The sequence below is a fragment of the Etheostoma spectabile genome, chromosome 21 (genome assembly GCF_008692095.1).
Source record: "Etheostoma spectabile isolate EspeVRDwgs_2016 chromosome 21, UIUC_Espe_1.0, whole genome shotgun sequence".
NCBI lineage: Eukaryota > Metazoa > Chordata > Actinopteri > Perciformes > Percidae > Etheostoma > Etheostoma spectabile.
Window position 1 is genome coordinate 4,729,397 of NC_045753.1, and position 21,887 is coordinate 4,751,283.

Sequence of the window (21,887 nt, forward strand, 5' to 3'; positions counted from 1 at the left end):
TGTTCTGTAATCTCTCAATTCTGTACACACCATTAATTAAATCAAGTTTGTCTGTGTGAGCGCATAAGGTGTGGAGTGTGTGTGTGTGTGTGTGTGTATACCTGCTTACGTGGTTGATCAGGCGGGTCTGCAGTAACAGATCTCTTCCTGGCAGCAGGTTGTCACAGATCAGGTGCTGGTTGGAGCGCACTGCCACGCCGTGACACACACATAGTGAACACAACACATCTAGAACCTAGACAGTACACACATGCCAGATAATGTCAGTGTTGTATATATATTATTGTTACAGTATACACACACACACACTAACACACACAGATTTGATTGGACAGGTTAGTTAAGTTTTTCATATTTAAAGCCCTGCTTCTGTTCATCCAGCACAGCTTCAGGTCCCGCCCACAGATTCACATCACACATAATTATCCATAATAATTAGGCCTCTCCCCTCTTAGTCGATTAGACAACTAATCTGTGGTTTTGATCTTAGTCAAGTAAGATTTCTTTAGTTGATAAGTCATATTTTATGCTAATTCATGCTTAGCTACTCATTTCCATTAAACTTGTGAGCACATTTCTGCTGAACACAAGACTTAAAGTGGTGCTTTTGCAGGATTAATTGTATAGAAACTCAGATTTACAGATGGTTAATTAACTATATTTATATTGCGCTTTTCTAGTCTTAACCACCTCTCAAAGCGCATAGCTTTGTCGATTAAATCAACTAATCGATTAGTTGACAAAATCATGTAAGTGTCAACTATATCTGAAGACATAGAGTCCATGCATACCTATAAGAATAAAGTAAGTGCCTGTACCTTGTAGTTACGTCCATGCTTGTCCAGCAAAGATATAATGGATTTAATGTGTCCCTCTTTGATTATGTTGAGTGCCTCAGGGCTCTCCACCAGAACACAGTGAAGCACCTCCAGTATACCTAAAAATACAAAAACATCTATAGTCAGAATGACTTCAAATGAACAGAAAGCATTCAAAACCAGAGGCTGCATTCACAAATAATCCAGAGGCTAAAAGTAGCTCCTAACTGATTAAGACTCCCACACTTTTGTTCAAAGAGTAATTCACAAAGAATTATAGAGACTCCTGAGTCACTGAGACCCGCTCAGAGTCCGTCAGCTGTGAGTGACATTTGGGGAAAATACAATTATAGTGGACTTTTAAAAGCAAGCATTTGAAGAAGAGTGAGTAGATAAGGATCCAATCAGCTAACCAGAGAAGGAATTCAACAACACCGGACATGAGGGTTTAACAACGCTGCACTTCTTTGGCTCTGGAAAAATACATAAATACAAAAATACACTGAACTAGGAATATTTCAAACCTTCTTGGTCAGAATTTTAAAACTAATCAACTCATCATGAAAGATTTTGTTTGGATTTGTTTTCTGCAATAAATGTTTGTTTTTTTAAATATTCAAACCAATGAGTTATTTTTCCTGTTGTTATGTCCTGAAAAAACAGAAATTGCACTGTGTGATTCTAACTAGGCCTGTGACAATTATTAATAATTGTCTAACCACAATTTTTGTTCACATAATCACGGCTATTTTGTATAACCGCAATTAAAGCATTTTTTTAATGAGATTGGTCACACTGTTGTTTGGATCCATCAAATGTGTTTGCAATGCCGGCTTAGTGTCACCTAACCTTAGCTTAAAGTTAGGTAGCCTATGATGCTAAGGATTCATACCAGAGCACGCCCACAGATGCAAGTCCAGTTGGCTTTCGAACTTTCAAAATCCACCAAAGCACCTTTATATTGTAATTCCTCAAATAAAAACCGTGGCCTATATTGACCTGAATTGCAGAAGGTAACATGCTTTTATTTGAAGCAGGCCTCTATTAGAGGCAGGCCTTTATTTCTAATTCCATCTGTTTGGTATAATTGTTTTAAATAAAGCATTTTAAAGTAAAAGCCAAAGTGTTTAGTAGAGACCTTTCATTTTTAAGAAACATTTGCAAAATATCACCATACAACTACACCCAGAAGGGCGACAAAGTCCATCACTAGCACTAAATGAGACCCGTATTACATCCAATGTAGCTACTGCCTTCATAGCACCTGTACTAGCAGTATGGTAGCAGCTGTTGCCATGGTCCCGCTACACGTTCTGCGGTGCCATGTTCATCTGCTACACTCTGCGGGGCCCAGCTACGTCCTGCTGTGCCTTGTAATGCAGCACAGTGCCCTGCTATGCCATGAACTACTACAAAGAACTGCTACAAACTACTATTTTTTCTATTTTTGTTATTTCCACTAACCCCAACCGGCCCGTCAGACACCGCCTAGCAAGAGCCTGGGTCTGACCGAGGTTTCTGCCTAAAGGAAGTTTTTCCTTGCCACTGTCGCACTGTTGCTTGCTCTGGAGGAAACTACTAGAACTGTTGGGTCCTTGTAAATTCTGGAGTGTTGTCTAGACCTACTCTATCTGTAAAGTGTCTTGAGATAACTCTTGTTATGAATTGATACTATAAATAAAATTTAATTGAATTGAATTACTACAAACTACACTTGGCTGGGTAACAACTATTGACAAAAATACCAAGAGGACAATAATACTTTACATTAGTACCATACCGTAATCAAGAAAAAAAAGCAGGAAAATAGTGTTGAATCTGTTAAATTACGAAAAAACCTGAATGCACATTACATGAAAGGCACTTACGAGACTATTCACATAAATTTTTCCCTGGCCTGGGGCGCCTAGCTGGCTCACCTGGTAGAGTGTGCGCCCCATGCTTAGTCCTTGTTGCAGCGGCCACATGTAAACTCTGACCCTAAACCCCCTTAAAAAAAAAAAAAAAGTAAGGCCAGCCTTTATTTGTCTGTGTTGACCACGCCCCAAGCCACTGTCGGAGGCCCAGCGTTTAAATAGAAGACTTCTGGCTTTTATTTTGGGAACTGCGGTATGCGTTAAAGTTAATCTACTACGGTGCTTTGTTTAATTAGTAACGTTACCGTAAACGACAATGCTGTAGCAGAGATGGCCGTCATTATCATGTTAATGTAGTTCCACAAGGATCTGTGCTTTTCATTTTTTCTTATCTGTAAAGAACTTGTTTACTAACTTTAGCTAAGTTCATAAGAGTAATGACTGTTTGTGGTAATTGTTGATTTTTTTTAGATGTGCCAAATTGTAATTATATAAGTTATAATTGGTTAGACTGCTTAGCTAAAGCTAGACTAGCGGCAGCTGTCCCTTGTTGCCATAGCAACTCCAAGCATCCTGGGCTGTAGCCGTCTAAAGCCAAAGAAATTAAACTCGCTGTTTTTTGGTTTATGATGAATGCTTTGATTTTTATTGACCAGAATAAATTTTCTACTTTCAATTTTATTTGTTAATTTAAGCAAAAAATACTATGTTTTTTGATAAGAAAGTAAGGTGGTTTACTTCGCATCCCACTTCATCTGTCTCCATAACCACACCTCTGCCACAGCCACAGTCACTCAAGGCGTTCTACAAGGCTCCATACTCGGCCCCCTCCTCTTCATCATCTACATCTTCCCCCTTAGTCAGATACTCTGCCACTACAACCTGGACTTCCACTGTTACACCAATGAGACCCAGATCTAACTTAGGACCAAATCCCCCCACAATCCTCCCCTCTCCCACATCAACTCCTGTCTGTCAGCTAATAAAACCTGGATGCAACACAACTTCCTCAAACTCAACAGCGATAAAACAGAACTCCACCTAATAGGCTCCAAATCCACACTCAGCAAAATCAATAACCCCACTCTCACCATCAACAGCACCATTGTCTCCCATCTCCCCAGGCCCGCAATCTTGGTGTGATCTTTGATTCTACCCGTCTACCCCCATAACATCCATCATGTCATTAAAACCTCCTTCTTTCACCTCCGCAACATCGCCAATATTAGACCTTCTCTCACACCCCCCGCTGCTGATAGACTTATTCACGCCTTCATCTCCTCCCAACTGGACTACTGTACTCACTTCTCTTTGGCATCAGCTCTACATACATCTACCGACTCCAACTGGTCCAGAACTTAGCCGCCCGACTCATCACCCGCTCCAAATCCTGATACCACATCACTCCAGTTCTAAAACAACTCCACTGGCTTCCCATCTTCCACCGGATCACCTACAAAATCCTGGTCCTCACCTACAAAGCCCTTCACCATCTGGCCCCCCTCATCCCTCACTGACCTGCTCTCCCCCTACCAACCCTCACTGTCCCTCAGATCCACTTCAGCCGGTCTCCTCTGCACCTACGAGTCCAACCTCCACAGTTTTGGGGACAGTGCCTTCTCTAGGGCAGTTCCCAGGGAAGCTCCCGGGGCAGCTCTGGAACTACCTCCCCCAAGAGATCCGTACCTCTGATTCCCTCACAATCTTCCAGTCCTGCCTTAAGACGTCTGTAGCACTACGCCCCCTCCCTTCTCATCTGTGCCTAAACCTTGTTTTGTTATGCTTTGTTTTGTCCTGTTTAGCATTGTTTAGGATTTCTACCTCCCCTGTAAAGCGACTTTGAGTTGTGAAAAGCACTATATAAATTCCATTTATTTTTCCCACATTATTACGTTATGGTAATCAGTGATCAATTGTATACTGTGACTCTCATTAAAGACAAGCTGACCTACCAGATGAGGCCTCCAGTCGCTCCAGTCTGCTAATCAGCCAGTCCAACGAACCAGAAAACTGAGCACAGTTCTTCCTGTTTCCTCTGATCAGTGCAGCTGGAAAGAGACAGAAGAGGCGACATGACGTAAATGACTGTGTGTTTGTGTGTATGTGTGTAGGTGTGTGTATGTGCGTATGCGTGTATGTGTGTGTGTGAGTGCGCTTTTTGTGTGTGTGCACGCGCGTTGTGTGTGTGTGCGCGCGCGTGTGCGTGCGTGCGTGCGTGCGTGTACCCAGTAGTTGGTAGAGGGAGTTGAGGATGGAGCTCCAGGCCTTTCCTGCCTCCCTTCCTACTGCCTCAGCAAAATGAGCTGCACTGCTGTAGACGTGAAGACGATCAATACATTCCAATACCAGGTTGATCATTCCCTACAGACACAGAGGTTCTTGGTGTTAGTGGTTTATTCGTCTGCATTCAGATAATTAGAATCAAATATAGTGGACAATAGAGATAGACATCTGCAACATCTGCAGTATTGAGTACTTTGTCAAGGCAACGGAAGACACATAAGTGAAACTTCAAATTAGCACATATTGTTTTCTCTCAAAAAACTGATTTGACAGAAACTACCGTGCAGATGCTTTTGATTATACAATAGAGCTATTTTTTACCAAAAAAAAAAACTATCCGAGATGGAGGTCCGCACGTACGACATGTACTACATGTTTATGTCACCTGTATGCTTGAGGATGTAGCATTGTCACAGTACAGTGGAACAACCATTGGTTGACGGTGTCCTCTCATTCATTATGCAAATGTACAGAACTAGGAGCGAAACAATGGCTAACAAAAAACATTGTTGAGGGACCAATAAAATGCCAGGTACCATGGCATGAACATTTCACTTTATGAGGTATTTTAACATTAACATGAGTTCCCCCAGCCTGCCTATGGTCCCCCAGTGGCTAGAAATGGCAATAGGTGTAAACCGAACCCTGGGTATCCTGCTCTGCCTTTGAGAAAATGAAAGCTCAGATGGGCCGATCTTATGAGGTCATAAGGGGCGTGGTTACCTCCCCTTTCTCTGCTTTGCCCGCCCAGAGAATTTGGCCCACCCTTGGCTTTCCAACAAGCAAAGTGGCAGATGGTCAAGGCCACACCCCCGACCTCCACCTTGCCCCCCCCCACCCCTTCTCTCCTCCTCAATAGCTACCAACATATGTGACAGAAATGGTACATACTAAGGAAAGCTCATTGTGGGACTGGCTCTAGTGGCTGGAATTCTGCACCAAGGCTGAATTTTGTGAAAGAGACTTCAGATACAGTATTAGGGGACCACTAAGTTCTATATAAAACCATCTAAAGACAGCCATGTCATGGGACCGTTAAAAGTAAACATGTGATATATTTTAAACTTTGATTAAAATGACTGAATAACTGTACATGAAGGTTAACAACAGCAGAAAACAAATTTCATGGGGAACAAATTATATGACTGAGTTAAATCTAACCAATGAGTGATGTCAAAAATTATAGGTTAATGGTTAATTGTTTTACCTGAGACACACACACACACACACACACACACACACACACACACACACACTACCTCTTCCTGAAAGAGGTTCTGCCGATTCTTCAGAGCTCTCAGGCGGTTCTGCTTGTCTTCATGCTCTAGGTGATCTCCGGGTGGTTGAAAGTAGCCAATGAGATCCTGCAGACTCAGACTGACCGAATCTATTGGTAGATCAAGAGTGGAGCTCTTTCCCTTTTTCCTTAGTGTGTCCAAACCCCTGCATCATACAGAGTAGAGGACGTCAATCGCTGTCTTTACAATGTCGACGTCAATCACTGTCTTTACAATGTATTAAGTTCTCACGGTTCCTCTTCCGATCACTTTGGCTGTTCTGTTGTTTATACTTGATACAAACTGCAACTACTGATTGTGATGACTGAAACCTTAAATCTTTGTGCATTGTGATTTTGACTGATCTTAATTTCTGTTACCATTTAAAGGAAATTGCAAAAAGTTTGTCAGGTACAGTCATGTTATGTTGCCACACGACCAGTGACTGAACAGAACCTTAATGACATGCAAGGGGAATTGCATGTGCGTGTGTGAGTGCGTAATCCACCTGATGAAGAGGTTGAACAAAAACACAGTACTGCGGATGACTCTGGCAGTGCGACTCTCCTCATGTTGTGACCGAGACAGGGTCAGCCCGTCGTCCATGTGACCCTCATGGTGCATGATGGCCTGAAATGAGAAGACCTCTACTCTTAATATCACAATGAATCAATCCAATTACAACATTTTCATAAGACACTGAAATAGTAACTTGCGAGACTATTATGTACAACAAGAACTGTAGCAAAAACTGTAGCAAAATCAAAAAGTGGGGCAAGAGTCTCCTAGGACTCCTGTGTTGATTTCAAAGAAGGTACCATTGTGTAAATTTATCAAAATAGCAAACAATGTATTTACAGTCATACAGGCTGCTTTTTGATATTTGGTTTCATTTTCTACAAGAGAACAAATATGATCATTAAAGCAGGTTTTCCGTGATAAATTATGTCTTTCAAAAATGTAGAGTCAGTATTGGCATGACTAAAATTCTACATTTAACAGATGTTGGCTGGTTTACCGTCAGTTCCCTCTTCCTCCCTTAACTTCCTGAAATTAACTCCATTCAGACGTTTGGGCAAGTGCCATTTCTTTACCAAATAACAGCTATAATGGGTTGTTTATAAAAACACTCAAAGTGTCATAGTGACTTACTGCAAGCACTGATGACCTTTTGACTTGAGTTTACTAAAATGTCAAAAGTTCATTAGCTCTAGTGTTAATGTCTTAACTTTTGCTGCCACTCCTTGGAATAGCAAGCCAAATATAGACTCTATTTACGAGAAAAGAGAGACGGCTAATAAAACCATGCAACAATGGTGCAGAATGGTTTAATGCAGCAAGGTACCGTTCTCTGTACTCCACCCATGCGTGCACACTTGGCATCAACAGTCTGGTATGTGAGCCAGAGGCATGTGTCAACATGTTGGATGTAACACACAGAGTCGCCATACTTGATGTCAGGAACACCCATCCCATCCACCTCCTTCTTCACACCAGGGTCCAACTTTTCCTAAAGGACAGAGACAGGAAGGAAAAAAACTGAATCCTGTAATTAATACTGATTAAATGTTGCATAACAGGCAAATCTGCTTTAAAAGGATCATTTCATGATTTAAGATTCCATCAATCCATCCCTCCATCTTCAACTGCTTATCTGGGTTTAGGTTGCAGGGGGAGCAGCTCCAGCAGGGGATTCCAAACTTCCCTTTCCAGAGCCACATTAGATAGCTCTGATTGGGGGATTGCAAGGCATTCCCAGACCAGGGTGGAGAAATTTCCTCTCCACCTAGTCCTGGGTCTTCCACGAGCCCTTTTACCAGCTGGACGTGCCTGGAACACCTCCCTAGGGAGGCACCCGGAGGGCATCCTTACCATATGGCTTCTTCAATGCAAAGGAACAGCAACTCTACTCCGAGCCCTTCATAGATGACTGAGCTTCTCACCCTATTTCTAAGGAAGACGCCAGCCCTTTTCCTGAGTAAACCCATTTCGGCTGCTTGTACCCGGGATCTTGTTCTTTCCGTCATGACCAGACCCAAGCGGAATTTGTGGATTTTTTTTCAGTGATGATCCAGGATGAAAATCTGCGTGATTTGTCTTTGTCTGTTCTCTGTTGTTGTACTGTCATTGTTTCACTGTTGTTGCATCATTTAATGAGTTTCCCTTTGCTGTTTCATTCTTCATAGCACTTTGTTAAGTTGTTAACAAAAGAGCTTTGTAAATGAAGTTATTTTTTATCAATACTGAATGTCTGAAAGTGAGTGAATTCAGAGCAGTCAATCTACCGAGAGCAGACAGGCAGACAGGGAGCAGAGTTATAAATACATTATGGCCATACTATGATTACGGAAAGAACCATGATGTTGGTATTGTACTGGCTTCAAAAATATGCTTGGTTGAACTTTGGTTGAGCATCATGCCCTTCACACACAGTGTTGTTGACTCTGTACCTTGGATGACCTGAAGCAGAAGGCTGTAGACTTGACATCAGCTTGCTCTTTGTCTATCAGCAGAAGAGATTTGTCTTCAATCAGACTCAAATACTTCCCAGTGGTGACATGTCTCAGTCTGAACGGCTGACCCCAGCGGATATGACTCCCACTCCATCTGGACACAAACACAGTCAGACAGAATCCTAAATACAAACATAAGTGTAAATATCAGGCAGGGTTTAAACTAGGCAATATAAAAAAATGACATGTGACTGTATGCACTGATACAAGTTACCTTAAAGCTGCATTAATTGATATTAAATAAAATATTTTTTTTACTATAATCAGAATGTTAAATATGTAGCAGATGCTAAATTAGAAGCCTGAAGGCTGATGCTCCTTCACTCCAGCACACAGTTAAGTCAAATGTTCACAGAACAGATGCAGCAAAAAGACTTCAGCTAGAGTGTGTCTGAGTGTGTGAGTGTGTGTGTGTGTGTTTGGCCTGCACGATATTGGAAAAAACTGACATTGCAATATATTTTTCCTGCAATATATACTACAATATGAAAAAAGACTAATTTTTACAAGATTACATAAATAGCTCTATTTGGAAATAAATCCTTCTCGACTACTGGGGTGATTTTGTAGGGGAGTGCATCTACATAGAAAATAAAAATTAAAAAGGAACTTTTCTTATGTGAACCATTCTTTGTTGAACTTTAATGCTTTAAAAAACACCATAGCAAGTAAGCGCTGTGTGTGTCTACTCTTCTGAAGAGATTTTGGAGAGGGAATTTAAGAAGAAACACAAAAATTGACTGACATGACACCATTGTATTCATGTGATACTATCAATCCAGGCTAAAGTGAATGATATTAATATGCATTCCTCTAAATTTTAGGTTGTGGTCAACTAGCGGGGCCTGCTTCGGTTGTTTGATAAATTGATCAGCATTGATTGTGATTGGTGGTTTGCAAAGCCTGCATGTCACGTGCACAACTAAACTGTGTATCCAAGAGCACTTAAATCCGTGTAAATGACACCCTCACCCAGATGTACCAATCACTGGAATGCAACAAAAAAAAACTGTCCAACTTCTCCTCCCTATGTTGCATAACCAGCCTTTAGATACAAATACAAATGTACTCAAACCTCGTTACAACATCCCATCACGTCCACATATTTTTTGTTGTTATGTAATTTGCGCTTTCACAAATAAGAGATGCTGCATGATACATGTTCCAGATGGAGTCTGGAGATGATGTGGGGTACTCATTTTTAACATCTTACGTCACACACTCAGGGAAGACTGCATGACACTAAGTGGTACAGCCTGAGACATGCACAATAAAAGAAATTGCCTTGTGAACCGAACCGTGTTGTCTAAACCGAGGTATGAACCGAACCGTGACTTCTGTGTGACTTCACCCCTAATGAGTGTGTGTGTATGTGTGTGTGTCCCTCTCCTTGGCTGGATTCCATTCACGTGTATCAGTTCCAAAACCCTGCCATGCTCCATACATCACACCTTAATTGGTTAAAATATGGCAACCATTCGGTCAACTTGGGCAACCAAGGAGCTGCTGCCTGGTTACCAACCTGGAAATCATGTCTAAAATTTGCTGTCAGGTCCTGATTCTGTTGTTACTTAGCAACTATTGAAGCCATTTAAAGGCAACTGACGCACACTGTGAGTAAAAGTTGTAATGTTTTTAAGATGTACTCTAACACTCTGCTTCCCACAGTACAGTAGGTGCTACCAATCCATGCTAGACTCTTTAGGCAAGGCAGCTTTATTAGCATAGCACATTTCAGCAAGAGTGCAATTCAAATTGATTGAATTAAATTATTAAAGTGATTAATTTAAAAGAAGAGTTGCAACGGACCTGCAGTTTTCTGGGAGTTTGTTCTACGTATGTGGAGCATAAAAACTGAACACGGCTTCCCCTTGTTTAGTTCTGACTCTGGGGACAGAAAGCAGACCTGTCCCATACCACCTGAGAGGTCTAAGGGGGTCATAGTGTAGTAGCAGATCAGAAATGTATTTTGGCCCTAAACTTTTTAGTGATTTATAAACTAGTAAAAGTATTTTTAAAAAAATCAATTCTTTGAGGCACAGGAAGCCAGTGTAAAGACTTCAGAACTGGAGTGATGTGATCCACTCTCTTGGTCTTAGTGAGGATTCGAGCAGCAGCGTTCTGAATCAGCTGCAGCTGTCTTGAGTGATTTTTTAGGAGACCTGTAAAGACACCGATACAGTGGTCAAGTCTACTGAAGATGAAAGCATGAACAAGTTTTTCCAAATCCTGTTGACATTTTAAGAAATTTAAGAAAGTTCTGGTCCAACCAGTTGTTAATTTGTTTAACGCACTTAGTCAGTTTTTGTATTGGACTATAGTCCCCTGGTTATGTAAATATGTGTGTCATCCACATAACTATGGTAACTTATTTTGTTGTTTTCCATAATCTGATCCAGTGGAAGCATATATATGAACAGAAGAGGCCCCAGAACAAAGTCTTGGGTAACTCGGCACACTATATTTGTTTGCTCAGATGCATAATTGCCCTATTACCCTGTCCCTATTCTTTAAGTAAGATTCAAACCAGTTTGGTACCGAGCCAGAAAGGCCACCCCAATTTTCCAATCATTCTAGTAATATGTCATGGATGACCATGTCAAATGCAACACTGAGATCAAGTAATACTAAGACTGAAATGTTGCCACTATCTGTGTTTCAGTGGATGTCATTAAATTCTTTGACAAGAGCCATCTCAGTGCTGTGGTGTGGTCGGGAGCCTGACTGTATCAAAAATGTTGTTGAATGACAAGAAATGGTTGAGTGTTTGAAAAAAATTCGAAAAAAACGAAAGGTTTGATATTGGCCTATAGTTGCTCAGTAGTGACGTGTCTAGAATGTTCTTTTCTAAGAATGGCTTGATTACTGCAGTTTTCAGCGCCTGTGAGAAGATACCTGAAAGAAGAGACGTGTTCACAATCTGTAGAAGATCAGAAGCAAAAAATCAAAACATTTTTGAAAACACCCGTTGGTAGAATATCAAGGCAGCAGGAGGAGGTTTTCAGATGTTGTATAATGCCCTCCAGGTTTTAATGGTGGATCATATTGGAATTGTGTCATATTGGAACTGGTTTTGCTTGAACACTTTGACAACACATATCCTGGTCTTGATATGGAGGCACTGACTGTTTTTCTAATCTTCTGAATTTGGACTTTGAAAAAGGAGGCAAAATCATTGCAGGCCTTGGTAGATAAAAGTTCAGATGTTACTGCTACTGGAGGTTTTGTTAACCTATCGACAACAGCAAACAAAGCATGTGAATTATTATTGTTTCTGGCGATAATGTGAGAGAAGAAGGACCGCCTTGCATTCCTCAGTTCCAAATTATAAATGCGAAGTCTCTCTTAATAGATGTTATAATGGACCTGGAGATGATTTTTCACAACCTGCGTTCAGCTTTTCTACACTCTCTTTTTTCTGTTCTCCCAGTATGACATTTCTCCATGGAGATCTTTTCTTACCAGAGACAGCTTTGACCTTAGTGGGAGCAATGGCATCGATACCATTTATAATTTTACAGTTGAAATTATCTACAAGCTCAGTTGCTGAGAGCCCAGAGTGGGCGGGTGTGGAGGAGAAAAGCTGAATGACTGATTCACTGGTGTTTTCAGTGAGGAATGATCAGAGAGCGCAACGTGTCTGACATTGCTCTCTCTGATAATTCCTCACCCCAACCTTGGAAATGTTTAGATCCTTGGAGATAATCAAGTCCAGAGTGTTTCTTATTGTGTGTGGGCTCCGTCACATAATGAGTCAGTCCGTAGTTCTCAAAAACACAACAGTTCTTTGGTCCCTCTGTCTTGTAAATGTCAACATGAATGTTGAAATCACCAGCAATAATTACACAGTGAAAGTTAACACAGACCCTTGCAGCTTGACAGAAGACAAAAACCTAATGTGATATTCATAAAAAATACATCTGTACAAACAGCAATGTGGTGATCTGACAGTTTGGAGGTGCATTTCTGCTAGTGTATACTTGTGAATCCAGGTTTCTTGTATGTATAGACAGTATGTGTATGATGTACTTACACAACCCGCAGCGTCTCCAGCCTCCACAGAGACCTGGCATGACTGGACACTGCTCCTCCCTCATAGTGCACTGTCCTGGGGGTGAACAGAAAACAAACAAAAAAAAAAAAATCACACCTTCAAACTAATTGTATATCCACTCCACACATTACATTGTACAGTACATTCTAGAAGTCACCAAATCACCAAACGCATATATGTTGGGTTAGTTCCCCTGTCAGTGCCCCCTGACTAAAAGGCACTGGCAAAAAGAACTGGAGTTGGTCCCTGTTGTCTCTCTGCTCCTATGTATAGAATGGGTTAAATGCAGAGAACAAGTTTCGTTTTTCTCTGTATGTTTAGAAATAAGACAACAAGAGCACCTTTAATTGTTTTCACTGCAAGTGGATGCATTTGCATAATGACTTAGTACGTCTGGATTTGCTACTACCTGGATGTCTCAGTATCAAACCTCAGTAGACAGTCAGGAAGAGAACACAGTCACTCTCATCGGCATTGTTTTACAACATGGCTGTCCCCTTTGGGAACATCTTAAAACTATAATTATTAATAGTCCTTCCTGTCTTAGTCACAGCAGAGAGCACAGTCTGTGATGAGAGCTGCTACTTTCTCTGCCATGGTAATTTCCTTAAGCTGAATACTGTGTGTCTAATGATCTGAAGTAACAAGTGAAGGAGAGCCACATATGAAGTGGAGGAACAAGCTATAAATGCAGAGGTGACTTTAACATTCATTTAGACATGTAAAGTCCTGAAAAACATTTGTTTTAGTAAACTAAATATTAATTATAGAAATTATCCAATGTTTCCTCTATGTTGATTTGGAAATGGCTGCCATTTATGCAGCCACGGTATCGCCGTCACGGTCTCAGAAATAGGGCAGACGCAAAATATACTGGAGTAGTGATCGCCTTTTAAATGATCCTGCGTGTTGGAAAGCCTGTCCACGCCCCCCGCAGTTGGAGGGTGATACTGGAGTCTGATGTAGGTTTAGTGAGTGGCACTGCAGACTTTTTACTTATTCCTTTTCTTCATTCTGTCTTGTTTATGCGAGTATTGTTGTGTGTGTGTGTGTGTGTGTGTCCGCGTGTGTGTGGGGGGGGGGGTTGTTGCTCAGACAGACCTGCCGTCACTGCTAAAAAAAACAATCACTGTAGGAAAAGGAAACACTGATCTTACAGCATACCATCCTGTAATTGAGTGGCAATAAATTAACCCTATAGACAAATGAGTCTTGTTTCAAAAAAATACTATATAATAGACCGCTCTGAACCCGATGAGTTTTCCCTAACTCATTCCTACTATCCCATGGAGTCAATATTACTTCTGTTTGGACACACCAGTAAGCTCTCTGTATGTGTTTTCACCTTTGCAATAAACCCCTAAAATATTGCTGTTGGTCTTCAGCTGTTTCATTCACTCGTGCTGCATTCTCATCTTTTGGGAAGTTTCTTACAGTGGTGTGAAAAAGTGTTTGCCCCCTTCCTCATTTCCTGTTCCTTTGCATGTTTGTCACACTTAAGTGTTTCGGAACATCAAACCAATTTAAACAATAGTCAAGGACAACACAAGTAAACACAAAATGCAATTTGTAAATGAAGGTGTTTATTATTAAAGGTGAAAAAAAATCCAAACCATCATGGCCCTGTGTGAAAAAGTGATTGCCCCCTAAACCTAATAACTGTTTGGGCCACCCTTAGCAGCAGCAACAACTGCAACAAGCGTTTGCGATAACGTGCAATGAGGCTTTACAGCGTCCTGGAGGAATTTTGGCCCACTCATCTTTGCAGAATTGTCCTAATTCAGTTACATTAGAGGGTTTTCGAGCATGAACGGCCTTTTTAAGGTCATACCACAACATCTCAATAGGATTCAGGTCAGGACTTTGGCTAGGCCACTCCAAAGTCTTCATTTTGTTTTTCTTCAGCCATTCGGAGGTGGACTTGCTGGTGTGTTTAGGATCATTGTCCTGCTGCAGAACCCAAGTTCGTTTCAGCTTGAGTACACAAACAGATGGTCGGACATTCTCCTTCAGGATCTCTTGGTAGACAGCAGAATTCATAGTTCCTTTTATCACGGCAAGTCTTCCAGGTCCTGAAGCAGCAAAACAGCCCCAGACCATCACACTACCACCAACATATTTTACTGTTGGTATAATGTTCTTATTATGAAATGTAGTGTTCCTTCTACGCCAGATATACTTGGACACACACCTTACAAAGAGTTCCACTTTTGTCTCATTGGTCCACAGAATGTTGTCCCAAAAGTCTTGGGGATCATCAAGATGTGTTGTGGTTAAATTGAGACGAGCTTTGATGTTCTTTTTGCTCAGCAGTGGTTTTCTCCTTGGAACTCTGCCATGCAGGCCATTTTTGTCTTTTCCTGATGGTGGAGGCATGAACGCTGACCTTAACTGAGGCAAGTGAGGCCTGCAGTTCTTTGGACTTGTTGTGGGGTCTTTTGTGACCTCTTGGATGAGTCGTTGCTGCGCTCTTGGGGTAATTTTTGGGCGGCCGGCCACTCCTGGAAGGTTCACCACTGTTCCATGTCTTCGCCATTTGTTGATAATGGCTCTCACTGTGGTTTGCTGGATTCCCAAAGCTTTGGAAATGGCTTTATAACCCTTTCCAGACTGATAGATCTCAATTACTTTCTTTCTCAATTGTTCCTGGATTTCTTTGGGTCTCGGCATGATGTGTAGCTTTTAAGGATCTTCTGGTGGACCTTACTGTGTAAAGCAGCTCCTATTTAAGTGATGCCTTAATTGTGAACAGGTGTGGCAATAATCAGGCCTGGGTGTGGCTAGAGAAATTGAACTCAGGTGTGGACAACCACAGTTATAGTATGTTTTAACAAGGGGGGCAATCACTTTTTCACACAGGGCCATGATGGTTTGGATTTTTTTTCACCTTTAATAATAAACACCTTCATTTACAAATTGCATTTTGTGTTTACTTGTGTTGTCCTTGACTATTGTTTAAATTGGTTTGATTTTCCAAAACACTTAAGTGTGACAAACATGCAAAGGAACAGGAAATGAGGAAGGGGGCAAACACTTTTTCACACCACTGTAACTACCAGTTTCTGACTTAAATAGGGCTCACTTCAACATCCAGTTGTACAGTCCCTGACAAAAGTCTTGTTGCTTGTGTACAAATTGACCTGAAGTGCCGCTGAAATATATTTTAAGTTTAATTTCCAAGAAATGGCTCAATTTAATCCTAACAGCTTTTGTAATAATGTTTCAGTGCAAAAAGAAACTGTCAAAAAGTATTCTAATATTCACAGCTTGTTAAAGCCCATTGAGTCAATTTTTGCAAATACATAAGTGTTGTCGCCTTGTCATATGAGCTTCACCTGTGACTAATAATGGATCAATTAGGTCTCAGGTGTGTATAAAAACAACCCCAGTACACTAGACCTTCACATCAACTGCAACTAAACCTCTGCAAACATGCCTAAGATTCACCCTGAGACTAAAGTTTTGATTATCAAGAGGCTGAAGACCAGATCCACTGCTGATGTGGCAGACACCTTCAATGTGTCTCAGCGTCAAGTACAGAGGATTAAAAAAACATTTGAAGACACTGGAGATGTTTTTGACAAGCCAAGGTCAGGCAGACCCCGCAAGACAACTGCTCGAGAGGACCGTTTGTTGGCTCAAAAATCCAAGGCCAGCCCATTTTCCACTGCAGCAGAGCTCCACCAGACCTTGTCCCCTGAAGTCCCTGTGTCAACCAGAACGGTTTGTCGGATTCTGTCTCGAAATGGCCTCCATGGTTGAATCAGTGCCCAGAAGCCAGCACTGAACAAAAGACAATTGAAAAACCGTGTGGCATTTGCCAAGGCCCACAGCCTGCTAAAAGGATGGACGCTGGAGAAGTGGAAGAAAGTGGATTTTTCAGATGAATCTTCTGTTGAATTACACCACAGTTGCCGCAAATATTGCAAGAGACCTACTGGAGCCCGCATGGATCCAAGATTCACCCAGAAAACAGTGAAGTTTGGTGGCGGAAAAATCCTGGTCTGGAGTTACATCCAGTATGGGGGTGTGCGAGAGATCTGCAGGGTGGAAGGCAACATCAATAGTCTCAAATACCAAGAAATCTTAGCTACCTCTTATATTCCCAACCATAAAAAAGGCCAAATTCTCCAGCAGGATGGTGCTTCATCGCATACTTCCATCTCCACTTCAAAGTTCCTCAAGGCGAAGAAGATCAAGATGCTCCAGGATTGGCCAGCCCAGTCACCAGACATGAACATCATTGAGCATATGTGGGGTAGGATGAAAGAGGAAGCATGGAAGACCAAACCAAAGAATATTGATGAACTCTGGGAGGCAGCAAGACTGCTTTCCTAGCTATTCCTGAAGACTTCATCAATACATTGTATGAATTCTTGCCAAACCGCATGGATGCAGTCCTTCAAGCTCATGGAAGTCATACAAGATATTAAATTTGAATCTCACAGCACCAGTATTTAATTTGCTGACATATTTTAGTATTTGTAGCAAATTTGTTCAATTTCTGTATAGGCGACAAAACTTATGTCTTGCCAAAATTTGACCTTTCTGTCTTGTTTAAATAATAAATCTTTTTTTAGTGAAACTAATTTATTTCAGTGCATTGAACATCATTTGGGAGGGTTTTAGCTTTTCATATGAGCTATTTCTTACACCAATTGATTAATTAAAAGCCATGTTAATAGCAGGTGTTTCTACAAAATAGATAAGCGACAAGACTTTTGTCAGGGACTGTAATTACAACTAGGAAGCTCTTTTTTTTCTCCTTTCTGAATGCTTCAATATCTCCGACTTGGTGACTCATAATATGGAAGTGCCAGGGAAAAAGTGAGCAAAAGACCATTGCTTAATGTAATTTAAAAGAGCACTATGAGTTCCTGCATGGTTTCAGCGCAATTTCAGTTTTGTCTCAAATAGTAGGCATCTCACATTCAATATATGCATTATGGAGCCCCGCTACTGAACTTCTATTAAGGCAAGGCAGCTTTATTTGTATAGCACATTTCAGCAACAGAGGCTTTTTTTTATTAAAAGGAAGTGAATTATACATGAAAGGGGGATTTTAGAATGGAAAACTAGATCGAGGACGGCAGGAAACAGTTTATTGACCACAATTAATTTATGAGGCCAAAGTGGCTAATTGTAACTTTCAGTTTGGGTTCTTTCTAGTGACCCCTTTGGACAAAAGTGGCAGTGTTTTTACCACCTGCTGTTTTCTTTACGGGGCTGTGTTGTCCACTGTTAATACTGAGTTAGTGTTACCAGGAGGTTATATAGTTGGGATGAATATTTTGCTCAGACAGAAAATCATTAATTTACAATAAAGGAAGTTACAGATGCATCGTTTCATTTCAATTGTTGCATACTGTAACTCAGCCTACTATGGATGTCTCGTGAGCTAAACTGTCACTGTCGTGAGCATCACTGTCACTGGGTCATAAGCCAAAGCATTAAGAGATTGTTGTAGCCACCAACGCAGTAATAAGATTGATTTATATTGAGCATTTCATGAAACGCTAAATGAAAGAGAGACATCATATAATGTTGGCTACTAATGTACAACCACAATGTAAAGTTATTTTATGAATTAAAATAGACATATGATATACCTGAAAGCCGATTAGGTGACGGTTTTGAATAATTTACAATCCTGTGATAACAATAACGTTCTTTTCACTTACAGTTAGTCTTGTTATGATAGTCATGTATGCTCTAACAGGTCAATTAGGATCATCTGATGAAAAGTTACACAATTTCAAAAACATTTAAAAGTTACATATAGTCACTTTACGTAAAGTTAAGTTAGACAAAGAACGGGATGCCGGTCACATATGAATTAAAAAAAGAAATGAAGAAAAGCTGTTTTAAATCTCAATTTCTACACTAAATCTGTGCAGGTAACTTACCTCATATAAAACCAGAGGAGATACATTTTGTTAAAATAAATGACAATATTGAGCCCATACATCAGTCTAGTCGATCAGTGTATAATACCTCCTCTGTTCGTCCCCATGCTCCCCAGATGGAACAGTTAAACATTCGTCCATGTGACCGTGGAGTAGGCGCAGGACGTCCCCTCCTATCAGGAAACCTGCAAAAAAGAGAGCAGAAAAGGAGAAAAGTGGGTATGACATTGGAGAAAGGAAGGGAGGACAGAAAGAACATATCTCAACATATAAATCCTCCTACAGAGGAATGGATAGTCGGGTTTGCATGAAAGCACCCAAATTAGTACATACTCCGCTTTGCCTACGAATTTAAAAACTCTTTTGAGCCTTCTGATGAACTTGCATGTGCTGATGTGTGTGTTTGTTTGTGTGTGTGTGTGTGTGTGTGTGTGTGTGTGGGGGGGGGGGCAATGAGCAAATGTGTTTTAGATGGATGAGATGCCTTATCCTCTGAAGGATTCATGAATTTGTCAGCAGTATGGCCGGAGATAGCAACTCCTTCAGCTGCAAAGTTTCCAGGGAAGGCTGCTCTTTTATGTATCATCGCCTATAGGTCCTCAATGAACCCTCCTGAATGCTCGCTCCTCGGGGTAGAAATAAGAGGTTTGAGACGGCCTTCACCGAGGAGGGACAGAATAACTTCCGGTTCAGCCAGGGAGCTATCAAATAAGGGTTATGAGATGCAGCTATGGTTTCAAACGGGGCTGAAGATGTGCGTACTCCACTTCCCGCGCAAAGGTAGGGATCTATAAAAAACAAACTTGACGGAAGAATGTGTGGTCCTCCACGCAAACGCTGACCCATGTGTACACACATTTTTGAGACAATGGGAATTGGCGCCGAAGAAAGTGAGGTGGTGAACTGATGTCTGACTGCAGAATAATGTGGGAATAATGATTACACTTAATATTTTCAAGAATTGATGACTCACGCACGTTTTTTCACTTCATATCATCCACGTTCTCATGCAGATTAAATCCAGCAGTGTTAGTTGCGCTTGTACTGAGTGATAATTGTTCCTTTAACACCTTGAAAAATCCAACACAAATCTCAAACCAAAACTATTATTTAATTCTGCACTCTCTCTCTGTCACAGAGTCCGCTACGGAACTCAGGAGGAAGTGAACTTGCCGACTGCATGGATTACAGGATAGCATCAAATACCCTAGCATTAGATAACAGCAGAACAGAGTAAATAATTAAATGTCAGTCTTTAATACTGGGCATTTATCATCAAATGTCAAAGTCTGGAGATACAGCTGTTCTCTTGCACAAACGTTCCACTTAATATTCGAACTTTAATACTGTTGTTGACAAAACCTGCATGAAGAAAAGTGTGTTTGCTTATTAGACTTTCGTCTTCAAATTGTATCTTGGGGTGGGGGATACCACTAGTTGATGATGTGATTTTGGCAAGGTGTTAACAATCACTCTAATTGTTGTAAACGCTGGATACTGCGGAGACCGCTGTGCGTGATGCTGCATGATGACACTGCTGGTACTGCAGGAAGAAGGAAGGAGAAAAAAAGGCTTCAGGGACCATTGCGATGACTGGCTAATATGCCGATTTAAATTCCCTAAAGCTGCGCTCTTGGATCTATGTAGTGAACTGAAACCAGTAGAGAGGGCAATGTGCCGGAACTGTGCCATCCCGCTCCAAATACAGGTCCTCACAACTCTGGGGGGGGCACTGGCTGTTTACAGAGGGAAATGGCAGACAGCTAATTGTTTTATTTTATAAACATTATACTGTATAAAATCATATATATCATATCATATAATCATGATTCGGCGTCAGGAAAAAACAACTGCATGGACTATTTATGGTTAAAAATGGGAATGTACCGTGTAAAATCTGTGATTTATAAAGGGAACATTGCTTACAGATGTGTGTATGCATGGTTTTATAAATCCGATTTTTTTTTCGGCGTACACCATTTTTGGCTTTTGGATATATGTACCCTTTTAGTAAGGATCCTAACCACAGTTTTATAAATGAGACCCCAGGGCCACGTTCAGCCCTAACAAAACGTAGGATTACGTTTTGTAAACTGAAACGTGGGTGCGTTGAACACCTTGTGTGTGCAAGCGCTCTGTCTTTTTATTACCACGAGTTTACAGACAAGTCTCTGCTGATTGGCTATCACCTGTGCCACAGCCAATAAAACGAGAGACACACCCACAAAACGAGAGAAAACATATCTTAAAGCCCGTTGTACACGTTTCACAACGTTCTGAGGAAACATGTTGTTCAATTAGAAATAACGTTTCAAAACTGTGCACATCGTTTTGAGATTGAATGTACCCTAGTGGAGCTGACTGCCCAAATGAAGAACACCTGTGTCTTCAAATGATGTCACTAATTATTTGGGGAGTTGCAGACTACAACAGGCAGCAACCAGAGCAAGTTTCAGACTCTTATTTCAATACAACATAGTAAAACTAAGCAAGTTTTAACTCTGTAGTGTGTTCACACTGGAAAGGTTTCTAAATTATAGTATAGTATACTTTAAAAACCTAATATTCAGACTTAAAATGCTTGATTTTTCCAGGGGAATGTTGACAGACCAGATTATTCACTGTACTGTTACATGAAAACACTAGTGGGTCAACCGTTACCTTCTGAATATCATTACATGTTTAAACATAGTGCATCCAATGTGTCCAGAAAGTTAAAAACTTCACAAGTAAATTTAGGCAAAAAGAAGCCACAATAAAAGAATGTACAAAACCAAGAAGGTAAGATAGCAAAAAGCACACTGCAAGTAGCAAGCAAGCAAGAAATAAAGAGAGATTGATGAAACCCAGACAGGTGTACCTTGTGCTACTTCACTGCCAGAACAGATGGGAGCCACACTCCATAGTGTCTGCTGGAAGGCTGCATCTACATGGAGACTGCCATTACCGTAGGACAGATGCTGTAGGGCGAGAGACATGACAGCCACATGAAAATAAGACAGAGAGGGCGCTGTGCTCCCAGCGCATCAGACCATTGATTCAATCTCATACATTCAGTCAGTACATGGTCAGCCTTGCTTACAGTCTTCCGATGATTTGCAAATCCATACAGAAAGTGATCAAAAGATGGACAATCAGGGGGAAAAAGGGAGGAACAGAGTCTAGGATATGTAAACAGGC

The 21,887-nt window shown here is 41.0% G+C and overlaps 1 protein-coding gene across 1 annotated transcript in view; it reads right to left on the bottom strand.

Moving 5' to 3' along the window:
- ryr2a (ryanodine receptor 2a (cardiac)) overlaps nt 1-21,887 on the bottom strand; it is a 250,065-nt gene that overhangs the window by 131,223 nt on the left and 96,955 nt on the right. Inside the window, exons 7-17 of the mRNA XM_032502936.1 lie at nt 21,568-21,667; nt 18,796-18,892; nt 12,781-12,855; nt 8,685-8,841; nt 7,580-7,744; nt 6,743-6,864; nt 6,217-6,400; nt 4,900-5,035; nt 4,627-4,722; nt 819-937; nt 102-235 (exon numbers count right to left, since the gene is read on the bottom strand). Of these exons, the coding sequence (XP_032358827.1) occupies nt 102-235; nt 819-937; nt 4,627-4,722; nt 4,900-5,035; nt 6,217-6,400; nt 6,743-6,864; nt 7,580-7,744; nt 8,685-8,841; nt 12,781-12,855; nt 18,796-18,892; nt 21,568-21,667 (1,385 nt within the window). The remainder of the gene's footprint in view (nt 1-101; nt 236-818; nt 938-4,626; nt 4,723-4,899; nt 5,036-6,216; nt 6,401-6,742; nt 6,865-7,579; nt 7,745-8,684; nt 8,842-12,780; nt 12,856-18,795; nt 18,893-21,567; nt 21,668-21,887) is intronic.